The sequence below is a fragment of the Trachinotus anak genome, unplaced genomic scaffold (genome assembly GCF_046630095.1).
Source record: "Trachinotus anak isolate AG129_WGS33_773 ecotype Australia unplaced genomic scaffold, CSIRO_AGI_Tana_v1 ptg000008l, whole genome shotgun sequence".
NCBI classification, from domain to species: Eukaryota; Metazoa; Chordata; class Actinopteri; order Carangiformes; family Carangidae; genus Trachinotus; species Trachinotus anak.
The window spans coordinates 19,260,879-19,283,691 of record NW_027273859.1 but is presented as its reverse complement, the minus strand read 5'-3'; the positions used below and the strand labels follow the sequence as shown (position 1 = coordinate 19,283,691).

General features: G+C 42.5%; 1 protein-coding gene across 2 annotated transcripts in view; it reads left to right on the top strand.

The window, feature by feature from the left end:
* The window catches only part of sema6a (sema domain, transmembrane domain (TM), and cytoplasmic domain, (semaphorin) 6A), a 100,818-nt gene that overhangs the window by 50,406 nt on the left and 27,599 nt on the right, over window positions 1-22,813 (top strand). For both annotated transcript variants that reach the window (XM_071483300.1, XM_071483302.1), the window contains exons 4-11: window positions 5,388-5,448; window positions 6,897-6,959; window positions 7,579-7,680; window positions 14,444-14,534; window positions 15,878-15,997; window positions 16,525-16,613; window positions 18,763-18,980; window positions 20,833-20,964. In XM_071483300.1, the coding sequence (XP_071339401.1) occupies window positions 5,388-5,448; window positions 6,897-6,959; window positions 7,579-7,680; window positions 14,444-14,534; window positions 15,878-15,997; window positions 16,525-16,613; window positions 18,763-18,980; window positions 20,833-20,964 (876 nt within the window). The remainder of the gene's footprint in view (window positions 1-5,387; window positions 5,449-6,896; window positions 6,960-7,578; window positions 7,681-14,443; window positions 14,535-15,877; window positions 15,998-16,524; window positions 16,614-18,762; window positions 18,981-20,832; window positions 20,965-22,813) is intronic.

Genomic DNA, 22,813 nt, shown 5'->3' with positions numbered 1-22,813 from the left:
TTAAAATGTTAGCAGTATTACTTAATGATGTGTTTTATTAGTTGGTGTGCACAAATTAAGTAATTCAGAAGCACAAACAACAAACTCAAAAGCAAGAATTATTAATATGAGAGCAAAATTACTAATTTCCTTACTTACTGGGCTCTCAAGCAATAGAAATAGACTATTGGATGAATTTGAATGAGTAAATATAACAAAAATCACATCTTTTATGCAGTTATTATGCATGCCTGCCTAATTGTGTGTCTACTCAAACCAAACCCCTCACACTACTGACACCGCTGCACACAAAAAAACACACATGCACTCATATACAATCACACAAAAGGAAATGTGGAGAGAATGTAGAAAACCGTAATGAGAACGCCAACCTTCGAAAAGAACAACCTGCCTCAGCTTTGGGGTGAGTGAACTCTGGCTTGTTGTATTTCATGCCACCACATCACCGAGGGCCTCTTGATGCCCTCAGCCCATTCAGAGCTTCAACAACTCCCTTCACAGCCCAAAGGTGCCTGCTGGCTTCCCCAGTTCCCTCCCTTCCACTTTGTGAAGAGGATTTGAACCAGTGAAAGCCAAAACAATGTACAATGGACGCTCTTCTACCACCCATGATCCAGTTATGAAGAGAGAGGAATATGGGTGAAGAGGGTGATGAGAGAGAAAGGATGGGGGGTGGAGAGGAGGGTGGACGTGTAGGCATTTAGTTTGCAGAAAGAGGGGTGGTGGCACAAGGTGCGGGGTGCATGCTAATCACATTCCCCTCTTTTCTGCTACTGGAGTGCGAGATAATTCGACAAAGACCCAGCAGATGGACCAAGCTGGCTCGCGGTCACCCCAAAAGAAATGCGCTGTTATGAAAACGACATTCTTCCACACAAAGCCCCTGTGTTCTCATGGCCACGCATGGCTACATGTCCGATGGAGACCCTCTATGTCACTCTGCTGCACTCAATCTCACACTCTTGCCCGCGCTCAGTTGGTCTACTGTCTAGCCTTGATCTTTCAGCTCTTTCTTTCCGTCTGTATGCATCCTTTAACCGTTCCTCCATATTTTTGTCTAAGAGGATATTTGCATACCTTCCGTCCTACTCACACATTTTTGCAGCTGAATTTCGGGAAATGTGAAGCCCGCGCCAAGTGATTCATATTGACTGGCCCTTCGGTTATCAAAGGCGTCCGTTATTTTGTTTTACTCAGACTCTTACGGTGTTTCGAATTTCATCATCAACAGCACAGCTCCTATAGACCCTTATGTTTTGTGTAACATCACTGTGCCATTTTCAGAACATGTCTGAATCATAGTTGAGAGAAAGAAAATGACGGGAAACAGCAAAACCTCCTCAAATGGATTTCAGTAAATTAAGTCACTTGTATCCAAATAAAGGCCTGATCACACTGGACCAAGTCTGACTGGACTATAAGTTTGAATCTGGAACCCTTAGCGCCTGACTACAGTCAGAAATAACACTCCTTCTTGGAGTCGTACCTCAATCAAATCAAAACACACACACATGATGCACAGATTTTTAGTTTCAGTGTGACTTACATTTTCCACTGAGGATTGCATTGTCCATCACAAATTAACGTCCATAAATTCCCTTAGATATCATAGAAGAAACATGTTCCCTATAACTCCAGAACTTGCCTGAGAATCCATCCATTTTTAAGTTATCTTCAGTATCGAAGTCCCAAACTAATGCTTTGGTCTGCACATCCATGGATAAATTGCAAACAGGAACTGCTATCAGCTAACTCTGCATACTTTAATGGTTCCCTTTTGGCTAACTACAAACAAATATAAGCAAAAAATAAATACATAAATAAATAAAATAAACAGAACTCAGAAAAGGTTGTAGGATACAAGGGAACAATAGTTCAAGCATGGCTCCCTTTTTGTAGGAATTTACCTATTCTAAAACGCCTGGATTAGTCCAGATAGTATGCAAATGTAGTGGAGGAACACTGATACAAAATTTTTCACTCTCATAAATCATTTCACAAGTAAAATGTAAATGTGTACATATAGTGTGAATAGATTCTATACCAGGAAACAATAGAAGACATATTTTTGCATTCACAGTGAACAGCTAAGTGCAAATGGGAACAGGCATTTGCATAATACAATTTGGTTCTAAGAATACTCTTTGTCACATTTCTGCCACAGCAGGACAGCAGCTTTTTCTCAGGTTGTTAAGTCTGAAATGTGCTCAGTGGGCAAGAAGTCAGAAATGAGACCTTGGCTTTAGGCGCTTGGGGAAGTAGGACAGCTGTCTTTTTCATAACAGGAAAATATGAACAAAATTATCATAATGGGCAGATTAATCAATCATGAGGACAATTGTTAGTTGCAGCCCTAGTTTCATTGTCCAGTAACTCTATAATAATAATAATAATAATAATAATAATAATAATAATAATAATAAAAACTGTGATAATTTGTGAATGCAAAGCTTTTTGTGAAATTATGTCAAAAGTCAGATTGTACCTTGTGACAGGAGCATAACATTGCCAGGAAAAAAAAGCAATTAAATCTTGGCTGTGATGGATCATGTATTTCAAGTAGGTTTCTCTCTACAAGTTTATCTTCAAAGTGTATTAAATAAATGGAAACCAGTGGCTGCCTGAAAGGACATCAGTTTAAAAACTTAAGGTTTTCTTTGGAAAATGGTACGCAATAACGTTAACTGTCTTCAATTTGTAGTTAATGGCCTACAACATACAATACCGCCAGTGTAGTTCTTGAAGACCTTTCCTCTGCTTTTCATTTTCTCTTTTTCACTGTGAAGTTACAGAGACATGACTCACGCTCCAGGGGGAAGTGAATATGTTGTAATATGAGTTCAGGTGCAGTGGTGAAGAGGGGAAGGGGTGCATGTGGTGCGTGTGTTTGTGTGAGCATGTTTTGGGTAAAGGAGGGGGGTGGTGGTGTGTTGCACATGTGTGTGTTTGGAAAGCTGGTGTTGACACAGACACAGCCGCTCCATTGTCCTCCTCCATCTCCAGTCAGGATGTTTGAGGGACGCCTCATCGCTTGGCTCCCTCTAATCTCTGCTGGAACCAAAATCCCTGCGGCTGGAAAGCCTCGGCCCTCGAGGACGCTGTCAGCACCAGGACAAGAGAGGCACAAGACAGGGAGGATAGCTGGGAAGGTTACTGTCGAAATTATGGAGCAGTCAATTGCACATTACTTATGAGCTGTTTTAAAATTGCAGGCAGTAAAAAAACCCTTGGGATTATACTAAATCCAAGTAATCCTTTGATTTAATAGCTTTTGATTTAGTTTTGTCCTTTTAATATAAAGTTTGAAGTTTAATATAAAGATATAAATGAAATTGAATGAACAAGTTGCTGAACTTTAGGTAACAGGTCTGAACATTATAGTGATATCATCCATCACTGTTATCACCCATCATTTTTTTTCCATTTAAATGCTTCTTCTTCACTGTCTTTACTCTATTTTATATAGGATGGTATGGATTTTTTTTTCCTTTTTATGTTTGACAAATTACAGTTGTCATTTTTAATAATCAAGTTTACTTTAGCCCCATGACCTGCGTATATCCTGTTACACTGAAGGCAAGGTTGAAAGAAACACTGAAAGACAGAGGGGCCGTTCAGGAACCCTGGAAATACAATCCAGATCAATTAGCTGGAGAAGTGTAATGGTAGCGCGACCAGAGAGACTTAATGAAAAACGTTTTACAGTGGAGTTTGCGGTTTTGGCCTGAAATACTCGATTTTTAGTCATGGCAGACTGCACAGTGACAGTCGGCATCTGGCATTTGCTAAAGCAAGTGAACTTGAAAATAGCAAGGACATGAGAGGCATCTCAGTGACCTGAGGTCGACTTCCTCCTTTCCTGAACATGAAAATAACAGTTCAGTGTGGGGATGAACTGTACATGGTAAGATCAGCCGCAGATTGACTTTGAAATTAGTTGATATTTTCCATAAAGACAGAGAGATTTGTATAGTAGCTTTTTGAAACCAGAGTTTGAAAAATGATGTTGAAATTATAGTGATCTGTAAGTCACTGATTAATGGGCTGTAAATACAAAAACTTTAAACGAACTCCACCCTGGTGAAGGAAGATAGCTGAAAACATTTGGGAAGATGAATAAAGCAAGGTGTAGTGCAGAGTTATGCGACGTGTTATGTTAATTTTGAAAATTTAATTTCGTTTTTGACTTTAATTTCAGTGTCGACATGGAAAGAGGGAGAATTGACAGATCACAAATAAAAAATTTCACTGACAGATTTTGTCCATGAGCTCACAGGAACTGTGAGCAGCACTGTTTTCTTAATTTCAGCTGCTCTCAAAGATTAATTATTCAATTTAAGCATGGTGGCTGATAATGTACAGTAGACTGGGTTTTATCCTGGAGGAGATGGCGGTGGCCCCCAGGAAAGCGATATAAGTGGATTCATTTCAAGATGCCTGTTCCTCCAAAGACTTTATTAGATTTAGTTAATGAGAGAGCAAGGCAGGCTGGCTGGCTGAGCGCAGGTTGGGGAGCTGGAACGTAATTAAGCCGTGAGTCTGACGATGCCACTGTTACACACTTTGATTAAAAACACGTTCAACAGCTAATCTCCAACAAATTAAAGCAGTTACATCGTTTGGCACGGTCACCTTTGGTTCTCTCCTCAAACGAGGTAAATCCCTCTTTCTTTCTGCCGCTTCCGCTCACACCACCTCTACACCTTCTGCCCCCTCCCCCAACCATCACTGCACCCACCCTCTCCCTGTCTGTACCCTAATTCTCCACAGTAAGTAGGTGTAGCTACATGCCTAGTCAACCAGCCGGTCGGTCTGTCTGTGATGTAGTTAACCCTTGTGGGTTTTATGCCTTCCATATGCCCTGCTGAGACCTATATGACTGGACTTTGTAATAAAAGAGAAGCCTGTATATTTCCAGGCCAGCACACATAAGTCTTCTTGTCTGAGCTATAATGAGTGTTAGTATAGATTTCCTGTAGCTCAAACACTAGGCTTAATTGACCTGAACAGCTCTGAGTGACTTGGCACCTCCCGTCTCAACCTTCCCCTCCTCCCTCACCCCCCCCTCAAGACCTTTCTCTGGGACAAAGAGGCTTTTGTCCCCAGGCCTGCGCCACAGCGCTCTAAACCTTTGTTGACTGTTTCTGTCTGACAGAGCAAATAGCTCTGGCCTCCTTTTGTTTATTGTCATTTCTTGAAGTTTGAACAAAGTTTATACAAAGCCCCATTTTCTGACGTTGTTTGCTGCCTTCAGGGGGAAAGCAGAGTGAAGAAAAGCAATGGGTTTATTGTTTGTTGAATTTTTGACTGTCTGCTGCTGTCTGACCTCTTATCTTCTCATCTCCCCCCCCTCTCTCTCTCTCCCACCCGCCCTCAATTGCTCGCAGGGATCACATATACACGGTGGACACAGACACTGCCAACAGTGACGAGATCTTTTTCAGTAAGGTGAGTGAGACGTCTGTCTCCTTGAGGACGTGTCGTTCTCAGAGTGCTGTGATTGACAACGTAACCCTAATAACCTGGCTCTCAGTGCCACTGTGTGTTTACGTGTACACGTGGGTGTATGCGTGTGTGCATATATGTGTTCCTGCCAGCGGTCTTACTCACCCGCTCAGCGGTGTGAGCTTGGCGTGCTCACCGTGGTGACCCTGTTAAGAAGATTATCCAATCAGTAGCTAGCAAAATGCCTGCGTCACACGCGCTCATCAGTTGGACAGCGGAAGATCTGATGGTTGTCACTAAAAGGACAGTAGAGGAAGTGAGGGAGGGAAGTAGGAGGAGCAGGAGGAGGAGAAGGGGACAGAGGAGGATAAGCAGGAAAAAGAAGGATAGGGAAGATGAGTTGAATTGCAGAAGGGCGAAAAGGACAAGTGGGATCCAGAAGCTCATTGTATGTTTTCAGATTATTCAAAAAAGCACCTCAGATTTACATAGACACTCAGCTGTAATAACCCACTCTCCATTTCATTCCAACCACCATTCCAACCACTCCTCACTGGCATCACTTGCCCTTATCATAATGCATGCAAACAGAATTCAAACAAGGCCGTTCTCGTGTATACAACAACCCGCCATGCCTCCACCTCATCCACTTCAATGTCATCGCCCGACAAGTGGGTCTTAATGAGAGCAGGCTGCAGATGAAAGGCTGGTGGGAGACGTGCAGATTGATTGATGACTGAGGGTCTTTAATCAGTGGCCAAGCTCCAAACATGTTGTACAACAGCGGCGAGTATGTGGCGGGCTGAACCAGTGGCTCAGCGCTGACCCTCAGGCCACACAGGGCAGAGACAGAGAGGGGTGTGTGTGTGGCTGGATACCAGATATAACTTAGCATTGACTGATAAGTGTGTGTGACAGTGAAAGAGGGTGTATACGTTTGTGTGTTTGTAGTTGACTGACAGGTATTGGGTAGCACTGACCCACAGGCCAAGGCAGTGTGTGTAAATGTGAGTGTGTGTGTGTGTGTGTGTGTGTGTGTGTGTGTGTGTGTGTGTGTGTAAGGACGGCCAGCCAACCTATCAATCCACAGAAATGAGCTCTGAAGCAGGATCCGTCCTTGGACAGAATCTGTTCTGATCCAGGGTCACTATCGTATTTCCACCTCTCTGGCAGAGATTTTGAAGTTCAAGGAGGTAAACTGATCTCCGATCAGCACTTGGAATAAAGTTCACCTCAAGAGCGTGTGCCTCATGAGGGGAATCAATGAGGGAGAATCTCAGATGATGATTATTGATCTCAGTATGGATTGGTTATTGAGTTCCTTCTCCTACCTTAATGTTTATCTTGTTTGCTTTCTGACCCACTCCCCCCCTCTCCCTCTCTCTCCCTCTCTCTCTCTCTCTCTCTCTCTCTCTCTCTCCTCTACCTCCATCTATTTTTTTTGTTCACAGAAAATGACATGGAAGTCCAGACAGGCAGATGTGGACACTTGCAGAATGAAAGGGAAACACAAGGTAGAGAAGAACACAGACAATCAAACACACAAACACTGCATCTTACACCTTTAATTCATTTATAGAACAAATGTCACCCTATTCCTCACAGAACACTTCTTTAGCGAATCACACAGTACAGACAAGCTGAAACAGATGTAATTTCACACAGTGTCTCTCTCTCACACATACATATGCACTCACACATTAACACGGGAGACTCTGTAGATGCAATAACATACTCCCTGTGTTTCATATACCCTCTGCTATGAGTGGCAGTCTGATTGTATTTTCTCTGGATTCAGTGTACAGTTCTAGCAAAACTGTGCAAAATGAATATTGATTTTTTTATTAATGTGACACTAAATGCCAAATTGAAATCTACTGTTAACACGTCTTAATGTACCAAAGGGAAATGCTAAATTTCATGATTGTATGCTGAGGTTGGTTTGGTATGCTTCTCCCTTCACTTGTCTGTAGAGCGCTTCACGCTGTTCATCGAAAGAAAGAAAAGAAAGATCGTGTTCCAAAAAACCACATGTGGCTTTCAGTGTAAAAGTGTGTATTATAAAAGAAACAAATGTCGGACCTCCTTTCTTCTTTCTCTCTTTGTCTCTCTCCCGGTTTGTGCTTCCTGAAGGATGAGTGTCACAATTTCATCAAAGTCCTCCTGCAGCAAAATAATGACACCTTGTTTGTTTGTGGAACCAACGCTTTCAACCCCTCCTGCCGAACCTACAAGGTAGGGATGCACTCACAAATACACACTCGCGCACATACACAAATATGAACACTACTCTCTGGTGCTCTTTTTGACCTCAGTGACAGATATTCATCTGTGCAGATACATACTTTTAAAACTTCTGTCCACTCTTACTTTGTCTTGCTTTCTCCGTAACACACTCTCTCTCACACACACATACACTGGGTATTTTGTCAACCCCAGTCATGTGGGAGTTTAGGGGCGTCAACTATGGCGCACTGGACATAGATGGATGGCTTTCACAGCTCAGCAAGCCCTCCTCCTGTGTCTTTATCTCCAGGTGTACTTTGACACGCTCAATTTAGAAGCAGAGAAACCTAAACTACCTACCTTCTTACATACACATGCACTCATTCACACACACTGAAACGCAAGTGAAGGCACAGTCCTGAAATCCGATTCAGCCTTCCCCCGTAAACAGATGCCTGCCTGGCTCTATGCATGCACGCATGTCTGGAATAGTTTCAAGAATCCTGCAGGAAAAGCAAAGCCACCTTATGAAGATGCATTTTCATGACCTCAGGTCAAGAAAGAGACCAGGGAGACATCAAGAGTGACTTTGATAGACTAAAAGTGAGATGTCAAGAAAAGATAGAGAGGGAAGCAGATGAACAGATGGATAAAAAAAAAAAAACCCAACACATACACAACACACTGATTTTAAAGCATACAAGCAGACAGAAAGGCAAACACAAAGCAGACAGGCTGTCTTCAAACTGCTCAAAATGTCCCAATTTTTTCCTTCCCTGGTGACATAAATGTGATGTTTGCTGATCCTTCATGCTGTGAAAAATGAGCAGAATTGCCATTACAATGACTAAGTCTTTTCTCATTCACAAGACAATATTTATGTTTCTGCAGCAGCTTGGCTGACCAAGCGTTAGGACAGTTAAACAAAATATGGTCATTTTAGTTTTGATTTAGATTTTATCAGTCTCTAAGGCACATATTGTGTTTGAATTATGTTTGAAAGTAACAAAATTGCAGCAAATATGGTTTTAACATCAATGTCATTCCATGTTAAGTACCAGGACGGGGAACTATTTTGAACGTCTAGAGAAATCAGATATGAACAACATTGCACAGGCAACACAGAAAGACAGAGAGGCAATCAGACAAACAGGCAAACAATAAGAATGACAGGAGGGCAGACTGAACGACTCAGCAGAGGTTCTGTCCTGAAGGATGTTATTGTTTGGTTTGTTAGGATGTGATGTGATGGTCACAGCACACAGAGATGTTATCTAGGGAGCCTGCGGGGAAAAATCTCCTGCTTTGGTTCACTAGATCTGTTTACCAGAAAAACAAGACATCTCCGCTCCGTTGGCTTTGTGCTTCAGCATGCTAAGCACACAGAGTGGACGTCTTTCAATTCACTGACTCTTCCTGCAGGGAAAGAGGAATTTATGTCGCCGCATTTATCAGGCGTGGTTAGTTTTTATAGCTACTCCGGTTATGGTTTCAAGGTTTGTGTGTTAGCTGTTGCTGCCCTGATATTGCTGCTAGTCTGGTGGAGTTAAGGGCAACTGAGGGAAAGAGTTGTAAAACACAGAGAGGCTTGGTAAAATGGCCAAGCACACACACACACACACACACACACACACACACACACACACACACACACACACACACACACACACACAAACACACCTACACATACACACACATGCACAAACACACACACAAGCATGCTTACCTGTGCAAACACACATGATGAACGATGTTAACTTAATCACAAAATAAATGAGGAATATAGAAAAAAAATCTTCCATAACAGTGTGATAAAATATAATTTTTTTATTCAACTGCTCATTAATATGTGTCTGTTCAGTTCACACATGCAGATCATAATGGTATACTGTACATGTATATGAGTCAGTTTAATGTGTTTTAAACTGTTCTTTCCATTAAAAAAATATGTAATTGTAATTTATTTAGTTTAATAAAATAGCAATTTTAAACTGGAAATGATTGAATCATTATGTCACAAAAAAAACCAGATTAAATGTAAAGGTTGTCAAAAGTGTAAGATATTAAAAGCATTTAAAATGTTGTAAAAGGTACCACTGATCACTTGCACACAAACATGCAAATGCACATACAAATGCCTGGGCACATGTGTAGGAAACAGAAGTGTGAAGGCCCCCATATAAACACTGACAACTGTGCAAACACACAAACACACAACACACACATTCTACAAAATCATCAGACACACACACACACACACACACACACACACACACACACACACTCACACACAAACACACACACACACACACACACACACACATACACACACTGTACTGCTGGCAGGCTGGCAGGCTCTCTGGGCAGATACCAGGCCTTTGATGGCGTGCTGGGCTCATCCACTCTGCTTGGTCAAACGTGTGTTGTGTGAGTGTTGTGTGTGTGTGTGTGTGTGTTTGTGTGTGTGTGTTTGTGGTTAAATCCACCTTGGCCACAGTTTGCCTCTCCATCTCCCCAGTGTGACAGTGCTGAAAAGAGCTTCTGTTTTGGGGCCAGCCTCATCCCACATTAATCAACAACGCTGCGAGGGTGAGTGGGAAGCGATGGAGGGGGAGCAGAGGTGGAGGGAGACAGAGGGGGGAGACAGAGGGAGCAGCGAGGGCACCTGCCTAAAACCAGCAACACCCCACCTTGTTTTCTGTTCAAACACCTTCCCTGCCTGGTTACTTATTTATTTTTACCTCTTTCCTTCCCCCAAACCTCTCAATGTTCTCTCTTCATTAGCTTCCTCTCGTTATCCTTCCTTCACCTTGTGTCTGTAGTGTCAGAGCTTGGTTACACACAAACACACATGCATGCATACAGAAAAAAAACAAACTGACAGACCCCTGTGACAGCCATGTCACAGTCCTTTTGCTCGGCATTACACAGCACCCAGCTACCTCACTTCTCCTCGTCCTCCCTCCCTCCCAGCCTCCTCCCTCTCTCCTCCTCTCCTGCCAGCCTTAATTCCTCTCCCCCTCCGCTGCTCCAACCACTCTGCCATCTTTCCCTCTGTTGCTTTCTCCCTCTGTCACTCCCTTGCTGTGCTGTAATAATAAACACCCCATCCAGCTGGGCTGATATATGACTGGACTCAGTTTCATCGCCTGTTGCCGGGCGAAGTGGGGGGAATCAGTGGGGAGTCTTGGAGGCGGTGAGTCCCAGGTGATGGGTCCTCAACTTGATACTGGTGGACTGAGGTGTACTGGGAAATTTCATCTGTGTCAAGCCTTTGCATTTGAAATATGATGAATGCCCACACAGGAATTAACTGTAATCAACAAGGTGACAATACATCCATGTCTTTCTGTACTGCTGCTTTTCCAGCAGCTGTGTCATTGTCATGATGTTGATTACAAAGAAAGACAACAGTTTACATTGTCAAACGTAATTAATGATTGTACATTTCACAACCACAAATTCTTGTCATATTTGTGTAATGTTTGTTCATCATTTTCTCCACAAGAGATCAATCATTTTAGAAGTCAAAGGTTCAGATAAATGAGCTCCTTCCTCCTTCCTCCATGTCTTTCAACAGCTGCAAATACTCCAGTTTCCTGCTCTGGTGTAAAAGGTGATCAGGGAAAAGAGTTCATCCTCCCAGGGCACAGAAACAGATTGCAGAGAAATGGGCCACAACTATTAATCTCCCAGGGAGATGTGTCCTTGTTTGGTTTACACAACCACTTCTGGCCCAGGTGTGAACTTGAGCATTTGACCTTTATAGAGGGAGAAGATTGTGCAGGTGGAAATATGGACTGCATACCAAGAAATGCTGAGTTGAGGGACTCAACTCAGCTGCAAAATGCTCAATATTGATGTTGATTGGTAAAAGAAACATTTTTTGAAAAACTTTTCTTCCGGTTCTTTGGGCCCTTTATGAACTGTTGCTACACTTCCTGACAGATTATTAACATAAAATCATTAAGATTATTTTGGAACCAGTGTCAGTTTGCACAAGGATACGCCTCAGCAAAGACGCTCGTTACTATGCTTATAAACATGTACGTAATATTTCAAAGAAGCTGTTTCAAGCAAACAGTTGATAAGTGGGTTGCTGGCTCAGTTTACCCTAAGTTTGTCCTCAGTAAGATTTCACAAATCCCTCAGCGGTGATGAATAAAGCCCATAACAGGGTCCTCGTGAAGACAACAGAGGCAAAGAAGTAGAACATGTCCCTCACCCTGAGTGGCGAAGCTGATGCTGAACCAATTATAACACTCCTGATGGGCATGTTTTGGATCGACATTGTGTTTGTCTAATTAACTAGCATATAGCCTATGGAAAACACTGATGAGCTGTTGTAGTAATTAATTCATCTAGATACACTGCACCCCGAGCCAAGGTTACTGTACATTCGTCTGCTAAGCTACAATAGATCCCCTCTGAACAGTGTGTTGTTAAGGCAGCACTGACAAAGTGTGACAGCACAACTGTTCCCTTCCCATTACTTTGAATTGTGTTTCTACAAAGCTGAAGCAGCTAGTGGAGGTGACAGCATAATAAGGTTTGCCTGGTAAACAAGGTAAACAAATCCATCTGGCTGTTTAAACATCACATTTCTTTATGGTAATGCTTCAAAATGTTGTGCGTCATTGTGGCAGTTTTATGGATTGCTATTGCCCCTTTCAAAAATACAGAATATTGCTTCAGACAAGGCAAACAGCATGCAAGCGAGCACTCGGCTGTTGTTTCTCCACACATGCCAGCTTGACAGGAGACTGGAGCTGCACGTAATATCAGTGGCCGGGCTGGGAGTGCCTTCCTCTGTTCAAACAGCAGGAATAGATCAGTGACAGTAAGCCAGGCCCAGTAGACAGAGGTCATTTCCCTGGTGAAATCAACTGAGGAGATGGTGAGGGTGGGGGTAGCTGCTGTGGCGTGAGAGATGTGTGAGAGCGGTGTTTGTGATGTGTCAGAGGAGGGAGTGTTTGTGTTAAGGTAGCTGACACAGAAGCTGCTGACGTTTCAAGCTTAACCGAGTTGCCCCGTCGCTCTGTACACACAGACGCTGTGATTCAGTGGACACACCTGACCTTCAGCGACTCACGTCCCTTATGATTAACTCAGCCTAATCTATAATTACAGTCTCCCCTGTCTAATAACAATATATTTCTTCAAACCAGCTCGCCTCCATATATTATCCTCCTATAATTTTTGAAGAACCAGTAGGACTGAGAAATCGAGAAATGCGCTGCTGCTGGTGGTTCTGTGTTTGTTGTAAAAGGTCACTTGTAATTTTCTCTGCCAAATCAGCCTCAACAATTTCTCTGGCAGGCTTTTCCAGCATTGCGCCGGAGTGTGTGTGACCTTTTTAGTGGGCAGATGATAACCGTTTCCGTCGAGACAGGAATAGAAAACAAAATGACCTGTTTAGAGACCAGAAAGGGCGGTGTAAGCAACTTGCAGCCTTGGTGAGTTACGTTCTTCTTTGTGAAGAGAAAGGGAGAAAGTGAGGAAGTGAGGAAGTAGAGTACGAGAAAGATAGAAACAGAGATAGAGAAGAAAAATGACTATGTATTGTGAACTCTGCAGACAAACAGTGTGTTCAGTAATCTTCCCTGACCTCAGCCTCTGGCCGGCATATCATGACTTTCTCTTCTCTCTTGTGTTGGTGTTTATCCCTGGGCGTAGCCAGGGTAAGAGAGCATCCTGGGGAAGACAAGCCTACCCATGGAGGGATGGTAGTGACCTTTCACCCACATCTGATCCCATGCCAGGCCCTGCCAATCATACAACAAAAAGTGGGCGCAAAACAAGAAAAAATCAATTCCTACCAAGCCCTAACCAAGACCAGCAGCACTTCTTAAACAATGGAAAAGGCCTTAAAATAGCTCATGGAAATGGGACTACTGAGTGACAGAATGACAAAAGAAAAAACACTCCCAGTGCTAAGAAAAGACAACTTCTACATATTCTAAGTGAAGAATTAAAAGTAGGATGTTTCCTGAAATATTCAAAATCAGGGAACAAGTCTTGCTCAAGGAAAAGCTCCTAGCACAAGACAAAGTTAGGGCTTCAAAATATAAAATAATGACTACTGGATGATCTTAAAACTACTGAGCTTTAGTAAAAATTGCTCACGTTCCCTGCTCAGGGGCATGTGCTCACCCATTTTTCCCTCTATCCATTTATTTCTTCTTCACAGCAACAGCACAGACTTCAGAAATCAGGGCAGGGGAAAGCACCACAGTAAATGGGTTAAAGATCTGTCTCGAGGGTTGTTAAAACTCTTCTTTAACACCGGTACAGCTGAAGGATAAAGGATGGCAGGGGGAAAGCAAACCACATCCACCCATACTGTGAAACATATTTCTGTGGAAAATCATCTGTTTTTTGGGGTTTTTTTTATCTCCTTCCATGACAGTTTCCCAGATGGGCTGCTTTGACAGGTCTCAGTAGGACACCAGAGTTCCATCCACGGGATATTAGTTTAGGTCAGAGTTAGATGGACACATTCCTGGGCTGGGTACCACAACTATTTGGGACTATTTTTGACTCACACTATATTTTTCCATTTTAACACAGTACTTTTTTTTTTTTTTTTTTAGCCCGGCCTTCAGATTTTCATTGTTTTGACAATTGAGCACATTTCTCCTTTCCCTCTTCTAGATCTTTTCCTCCAACTGGGGACCGACATTTCCTGTCTATTGCATTGCACTGTTTGTTTGACAACACTACCACATTGTCCTGACCCTTTGTTGACCTTTCACCTCATCTTTGACCCTAGATGGACACCTTGGAGGCTCTGGGAGAGGAGATCAGTGGGATGGCGCGCTGTCCATATGATGCCAAGCATGCCAATGTTGCCCTCTTTGCTGGTAAGATTACACCCATCTGTGTATGTTTGACTGACAATTTATTACACACATCTTGACTGATTTTCAAACTTCAAAGTCTCTGCGCTTAATTTTGGTGAAAGTCTTCACTACTTGCCATCAGGTGAAAATAGATTGTGTATGTGATACCGCCATCACTCATTGACTGCCATGAGGCAAAAACATTAATCCTAATTTTGCGCTTATTAAACGCTGGAACATATTTGAGCTAGATGGGAAAGGTACATCTATTTGAGTGAGGGGATTAGTTGCGCTTATATTTAATATTGTTCTTAATACTCTGTGGTTTATTCTAATGGCAGTGCTCCGACAACATGTCAAAGAAGGAAAGCCAATCTGTGTTACAAGCACTAGAGCAAATCATCGGACTTGGGATACATTTGCTCTGTGTCAGGAACTTGCTGCTTATTAGAGCACTATTAGAAACACATCAGTAGTATTGTGGGAACAGAAGAAACAGAATCATCTGTCTGTTTCTTTTAAAGTAGTTTTCTGTCATCCCTTTATTATCTCTCTTGTTCACTTTTCTTCCAAAATGCACAAGTTTAAAAACAAGTCAGAAACGGATGGGACCAGAGTGAGTCAGCCTTCCATTGGCGGGGTGCGATTCTTTTCATGCAACGGACCCGCAGGCTGCTAAAGACATCCAGTCCCCATTCATATTTGCTGTGAACTGATTTATGGCACTATTGATGAGCTGTCCCTGCCTGTTTGGAGCCCAGAAGGAGAGCAAACACGTAGCTTGACCAGTTAATGTGTAGCAGAGCTGCTTGGAAGGAGCTGGAAGCACTGAGTAATCAAGAGGGTTCCTCTGACTGCTATCCTTTCAATTATGTAGTTTGACTTTCCACTGTGGTTAAAGCCGAGGCGGGCTGAGGTCATGCCGGTGGTGGATTGTGTTCGTGAGGCATGCGTGTGTACGTACGTGCATTTAAGTGTGTGACTGTGGGTTTCTGTGGTGCTCTGAGAGAAAGAGAGAGATAGAGTGTGTGCGGGGCTTCGGTGTTTGTCTGAGCTTTTGAAGAATGTTTGCGAGAGCGAGCAATTACAAATGTGCAACATGCCCGAGTGTTTGTGCAGCCCTGTTTGTTGTCCATCAGAGAGAGTCTCTTTGCTTTGTGTGATTCATTCATTTTCCAGGTCTGAAACATGTTTGTGTATCCAGCCACCGACTGGAATCTCTGAGTGGCTTCTCTCTGGACCAAACTTTACCTCTCCTTCACCTTTTTTCTCCTCCTTGTGGCTCTCCCTCTTCATCCCCCCACCCCTCTCAATCTCCATCTTTCCTCCTTGTTGCTCTCTCCGTGTCTGTGCTCCCTCTCCAGATGGCAAGCTGTACTCGGCCACCGTAACAGACTTTCTAGCGATCGATGCGGTCATCTATCGTAGCCTAGGAGACAGCCCGACTCTGCGCACTGTCAAACATGACTCCAAATGGCTGAAAGGTGAGTATGGGACACACACACACAATGTCCCTGCAGTTGGAAAGCACTCAGCTGAATGACAAGTTTAGAAAACAAGCCAAGGTTTGGACATGTCTGTTTGTGTTTTTCTTAATTTGTGCTTCACGTGTCTTTGCACCTCTGTGTATGAGTCTATGTGTGAGGAGTGGGAGCATTTATGCTAATGCTACACGCTCTGCTTGACGCAGTCATTTTTGCCAACCTGTCCTGGTAGAGTTGATGTAGCCAGGAAATTGCTCTGCCCCGGGGAGAAACAAACTGAAGTCCAGCCTGTCAAAACTCAATAGAGAGAGATCCCTCTCTCCTTGCATGCAAATTGTTTCGTTGATGTGATGGATGGTAGATTGAGGCACTCAAGGCTCACAGTTGGTGCTTTTCTGCATAATATGACTGACATTGTGGCTGTTGACTGTGAAATGTGGTGTCAGAACTGCTTTGTCATCGCAAACCAACACTTTTTTTTTTTTTTTTTTTTTTTACTAATATTTTATATTTTTTTCCTCCTGCAGAACCCTACTTTGTCCAGGCAGTCGATTATGGAGACTTCATCTACTTCTTCTTTCGGGAAATTGCCATGGAGTACAACACAATGGGAAAGGTAAGCACAGGCCCTATTTTTCAGCTATTGTTTGAACTCTAATGAGAGGTGACTTCCTATTTACCGAGAGAATCGGGAAGTGCCTGAGGAAACTAACAGGATATGGGTGTATCACACAACTGGAAGGAGGCTTTCAAGAGCTGTAATGCGGCCAAAACATTTTTCAGTAGCAGATAAACACTGGGCAGGATGCAGGACCTAAAATAGATTCAAAAAGAAAAATCTGTGGATGTCTGGAGATCCCATTTTGAAGTCTAAATATATCCCTTGAATTGCACGTCCACGTCCGTCCTGCAATGCTCCCGTTTGACCTGCCATCTCAATGTTTCTCAAGAGGAATCCCACCCAAGTGTCTCTGAGAAAGGAAGTTGAAGAAGAAACAGGTTTTCCTCAGGTTTTTACACCAGAGAGACATTAACAGACATTTTTCTATTAATCTCCCCAATTCAATTTTGTACCCTGCCCTAAGAAAGTTTAATTGGATACCAGGTAGAGGAAAATGTGTTATGGAAATGAATCATTCAATATGTATTTTTCAGTATGAATGAAAGGAGACACTAAAGAGAGAGTGAGAAAGAGAAGGGACGAGACAGGACTAGAGCGGAGGTAACGAGAATCACAGAAATAATGGATTCGCCGCTAGAAGTGACAGGCATGTGTTATACAGGGCATGAATACAGATCAGACCTCTCAATCTGCCGGCTGTTTTGAAAGCAGTGTCAGTATAATTATGCATGTGGTGGCGGAACTGGCGGTGCAGAGAGCAATTTAACATTTAGTGAATGATATCTCTTCATTGTTATACAGTAGAATGGCCTTCTCTAACGATGTAAATAGTCAGCGCTGCTTTACGGCGAGCCGACAAATCCACTGTGGCAATTTTGTGTTCGCTTTTGTTTTAATGTTGGCTTGTTACATTTGTTGCATTGTTATCTGGAAAATGTAAAATGATAGATATTTCATTGCACATGTGAATTACCAAGCCTCAAGTAAAATATTTGTTCATCGAAAGTCATGTATGTTATACTGTCTTGTGTGTATTTGCACCATTTATGTGTGTGTGCGTGTGTATGTGTGTGTGTGTGTGCTGCTGCGCCCAAGTAACACACAGATAAACCAGCGCTCAGTTATCTGCAGGGAGTAGAAATGTGACACACTGAACTATAATATGTAAAGCTGACATAATTCCACATTCAGCTTGACAGCCTCACCTGTTCTGTGTAATACCTTCTCTGTAATCTCAGTGCCCAGTAATCTCACAGGGAACAGGCCTGCATGTGAGACAGAGAGTCTTAGTTTGTATTTCTTAGTAGGAGCTGTGTGTTTTCTGTATGCATATTTTTGTGTGTATGTGTGTGTGTGTATGTGTGTGTGTGTGAATGGGAAGGTGGAGGGTTGTGGTGTATGCATGGGCGAGGGTGTGTGTGTGTGTGTGTTGGCGTGTGTGTAGGGAGCAGGTTTAAATGCATGTTCGCTCCCATTCACACTGTTTACTCTAGGCTGCAATTTCAGGTCGGGGTTAGATTTATAGCTGTTAAGTATAGTGTGACAACAACTAATTACAATACTGGCTACATGATCTTACGGCACAGTTGTAATTACAGCGCCGGCTCCATTTTGAGGCTATATGCTCTACATTCTCTGTTGCCAAGGTGCTGAGTCTTTAACAGCATATCAAACACACCAATTCACTCTCCCCTGTCTTTAATTTTGTATAAAGCAATGAAACATTGGATTAAGACACTGTGGTGTCTCCCAAGAATTTTTCTCATTCAAAGACCCAAACAGGGAATCTAATTCAAAAGTTAGGTTCAATGTTTATTCTTGACTTTCTCACCACCATGGTCCATTCAGTGGCTCTTGTGTCACATGTTCCAGCTTCATGGAAATGTAGACATTCAGGTTTCCATTCTTTTAGACAAGAAGGAAGAAGGCATTAAATAAAAAAAGGCAAAATCCCCAGCATCAATTTGTTTTTTTAACTCCCCATCTTTAGTCTCACTAAATGCTAAATTGGTGGAGCTCTCTTTTGATGGACTGCTAAATATTCAGTGCAGAGACACTGAGACTGCAGATTTGATATGTTGATGTAAAAACCCTGAGTTATTCAAATGTAATCTTTCAGCTCTGTGTCTCTCTTGTATGGCAGGTGGTGTTTCCCCGGGTGGCCAGGGTTTGTAAGAACGACCGAGGTGGCTCACCTCGTGTCTTGGAGAAGCAGTGGACCTCCTTCCTCAAGTCTCGGCTGAACTGCTCCATCCCCGGAGACTCCCACTTCTACTTCAACATCCTGCAGGCGGTGACAGATGTCATCCACATCAACGGGAGGGATGTGGTGATGGCAACTTTCTCCACACCTTACAACAGGTACCCTGAAGAACAGAAATAATAATATAAATAAAAAGTAGTAAAATGAAAAGGCAACAGGTGTATTGAACCTTAAGAGCTTTGAGGTCAGCAAGAGATGGAATTGATCTCTTTAGGTCATTTTACTCGGCCGTCTTCTTCTCTCTTGTCACAAATGAGTTCATGTGTGTCAACAAGTGCTGCACTTAACATTTATTAAACCAATTATCTTTCTCAGTTTGAAACACTTTTAAAAATTCCCTCAATTCATCAACATTATGACAGCCTGACCTTTGTTAATGCAAGTGGAGCTCGCCTCTGCTTCGCCTCTTGCACTTCCTGAGACTACTGGGTCAACATTTACATCTTCTGTCAAAACAGTTTTGTTGCCCTTATGACATGCAGGTGTTCAATTTTATTTTCCCTTCTACAAATCATATTCAGAGCTGCTTTCATATTCATATTCATTCATAGGCAGGGGGAGTTTTTATCTAAATTGAAAATTACCACAAAGCCATAAAGCTTGGCTGATAGCTCGCACATATTGTAATTTTCCATTTTATGGCTGCTTTTTAGCAGATAAGACAATTGCTTGTGACAGTGCAATTGAGCATGGTTAATGGACATTAAAACCCAATGAAGCAGGGCCTTTTGAAAATTTCTATAAGCGCCAGTTTTGATCCTGGCATTAATTTTCCATTTCATAGTCAGGGGGTGAAATTAGAGGGAGCACGTCCAGACTGTAGGCAGCTCTCAGGGTTGTGTGTCGTTTAATTGTCTGTCGGGGTTGTCGCCTCACCCAGTCTCTCGCCAACTAGCCAGCTCGCTCACCATCACCATCTATCTGCCTTGTTAGCAGCCTGTTATAAAAAGACGTGCGATTGTCTAACTTTCTGTACATGCCCAATGCAGAGGGTAATTACTGTAATTTAGTAGCTAAGCCAAGAATTAACAGCTCTCTGACCTTGCTCTTTATAATACTGCCCTTGTGTATGCTGTCTCCCCAGTGTCTAGTTGATGAGTTTAACCCATGATGCAACAGCCAGAAAATCCGGCCAGCTGACAGAGACAAAGATATGTCTCTTAAAAGAAAGTCTGATAAAGAATAAACACTTCTTAGTTTTTATTTCAGAGAGCAGATGCAGGGAAAATAGAAAAGTGACTCAGCAAGCTGCTATGCATTGATTCCACACAGACGGACAGTAGCCAGTGGCTCCGCTGCTATCACAAGATGGGTGTTTTTCCCCTTTAAATGAATAGCAATAATAAGATAATCTGTTGTCCATATTTCTTGCCTAACAGTGGACTTGTGATGAACTTTGATGCCTCGAGGCTTTTGGGGAAACCCAGTCTTAGAGGGGAGGGTTAGGGAATGTGTGTCCTCATGGGGCTTGGCAGACACAGACAGTGTAACTCACAGACTACCACAGCCTATTCAATAACACTACAGTATGCTGATACAATAGCTCTGAAACTGTAATCAATACAGAAATGAGAATAATTGCTACCAGAATTAGAACAATCAATCAATTCAATTAAATGGAGGAAATTGCACCTTTTTAACCATCAAATGTGGGGTTTTCTTTTATTGGTGAGAGAAGTTATAGATACAGATCTCAACACCTCTTATTTTTCTAATCTACCAAAACGTTGACAACATAACAAACCTGATTGTCTCAACCTGTGTAAATATGGAGGAGCTAAAATGAGACATCCTGAAGGGATTTATCCCTTCTGAAAGGGGACTGTAAAACCATTTTTCTGTCCCCTGGAGATAGTCCAGACTTCGAAAGGTGTTTCTGTGATGTGTTCTGTCAGGGGATTGTTTATATGTTTTTTTTTGTTTTTTTTATTTTTTTATTTTTTGTTGCAGTATCCCAGGCTCAGCAGTGTGCGCCTACGACATGGCGGAGGTGGCCAACACATTCACAGGGCGTTTCAAAGAGCAGAAATCCCCAGACTCCACCTGGACGCCGTTTCCTGAAGAGAAGGTTCCCAAGCCAAGGTACAACAGCAGTTAATTAACCACTGCACACACACACACACACACACAAACACTCACAGGCACAGACACACAAGCACACTTCAGACTTAACACAGTTGCACATGAACACTGTAACATTCAATTGCATTGCCTCTCTCTCTCTCTCTCTCTCTCTCACACACACACACACACACACACACACACAATATATGGCCCCCTAGTCAAAGCACAAGACTTGTTGAATTATGATGTGTTAATAGCACTGAAATTTTAACTCATGTTGCGTCATTTTTAATACATCTTTACTTTTTTTTGTCCGGGATTACTCATCCTATGTCACATTGCGTCACACTGACGCGCCGTGTTCACAGACACACGCCCACAGACACCACATTTCTTCACAGTTACACCCCTAACCCATTACCTCACCTCTCCCTCACACGCAATTGCATTAAAGAACGGCTCGCTATCAACAAATGAAGCATGAGATCATTTTACAGATGGCTGGCTAATTCCACGAATGCACCAGCCCGATCAATCTCCCATCTATTGCTTGCTAATTAGCGCGCCAAGAGCTGCTCTCTTATCCTCAGAAAAAAAAACAGATTTACTACAAAGATCTGGGCGATGATAATTGTTGGTACCCTGTGCGGGTGTGCGTGTTCCCATATGGCTGAGGAGGCGGTACCTCACCAGCAGAGAGCCTGGTACTGTACTCTTTTGTGCATTCATCTCTGTGCATTGTGTGAATATGTGTGAGTTTGCCCGCTTCCTTCAATTAGCATGTAATTGCTTGCTTATGTTCAACAAGTTTCAGACATTGCAAAGATCAGATATGGCTGCCGTTGTTTCTGCAGTGATTGATGCGATTGATTTCATTTCTATCCTCTGCTGCGTTCAGACCTTTTATCTGCAGGCAAACAGACGGAGAGCTGTAACAATGCCACCCAGGTCTGGCCCTGCAGCAGACTGCTCCTCCATGTGTTACTCTCTCATACTGAATCATTTACAGATTTTCGTATTTAAGTGATGTCTGTTTCCGCTCTGCTCTCCATATGTCCGCAGACATAAATGTAGCTACAGCAAAAATGTTATAGCACTGGCAATTACTGTTACTTTTTTTGTTTTTTAAACAGTGACAAATGGTTCTGAAATGCTGCCACTTAATCAGCCTGGAGGTTAATTTAACATTATCAGCAGCTAGCTTGACCTTATCAGATTTTTTATTTATATTATTTATTTCAGTTGAACTTGAATGGTAAAAAAAACTTTATTGTATATTTTCTTTATAGATTTTATACAGTAGTACTTCACTTTCTCTTGCACTATTGCATTTTTATAAAAACCAAATCAAATTGTATTTGTCCTTGAAATTCTGGCCTTTCCCTGTATAAACATGACAAAGATGGATCTAGGAATGCACACAATGGCTGAAGGATTTTCCTTTATCACTGGATTTTCTTTATACTCATGTGTACATCACCACTTCTAAAAACATATGAGGGAAGATTTTCATAGGAACATGAAGATACCTTTCTCATGGACACACACACACATATACATTCAGTATATTTTAGACTCTGGTCCTGACATTTTGACAGCGTCAGACATTCAGTGGCCGACGGGCTAATATTTCTAGGGCCTGGTGTGGATTATGTGGCATGGCAGGGTATCAAAGACCACGCAGTAAAGGGGTTTTACAAGCTCTCAGAGGTGAGATGCCTGCAAAGGGGATATGCTATCAAAAGCAGCTTCTCTTTTACAAGCAGCTCACCAACTCCCTGTAAAAGGATCAGATAGATAGAATGTCTCAGTGCTTTACCACAGGTCCAGAGAAAAGAAGACATCTTATGTCCTCTGCTCTGACTGA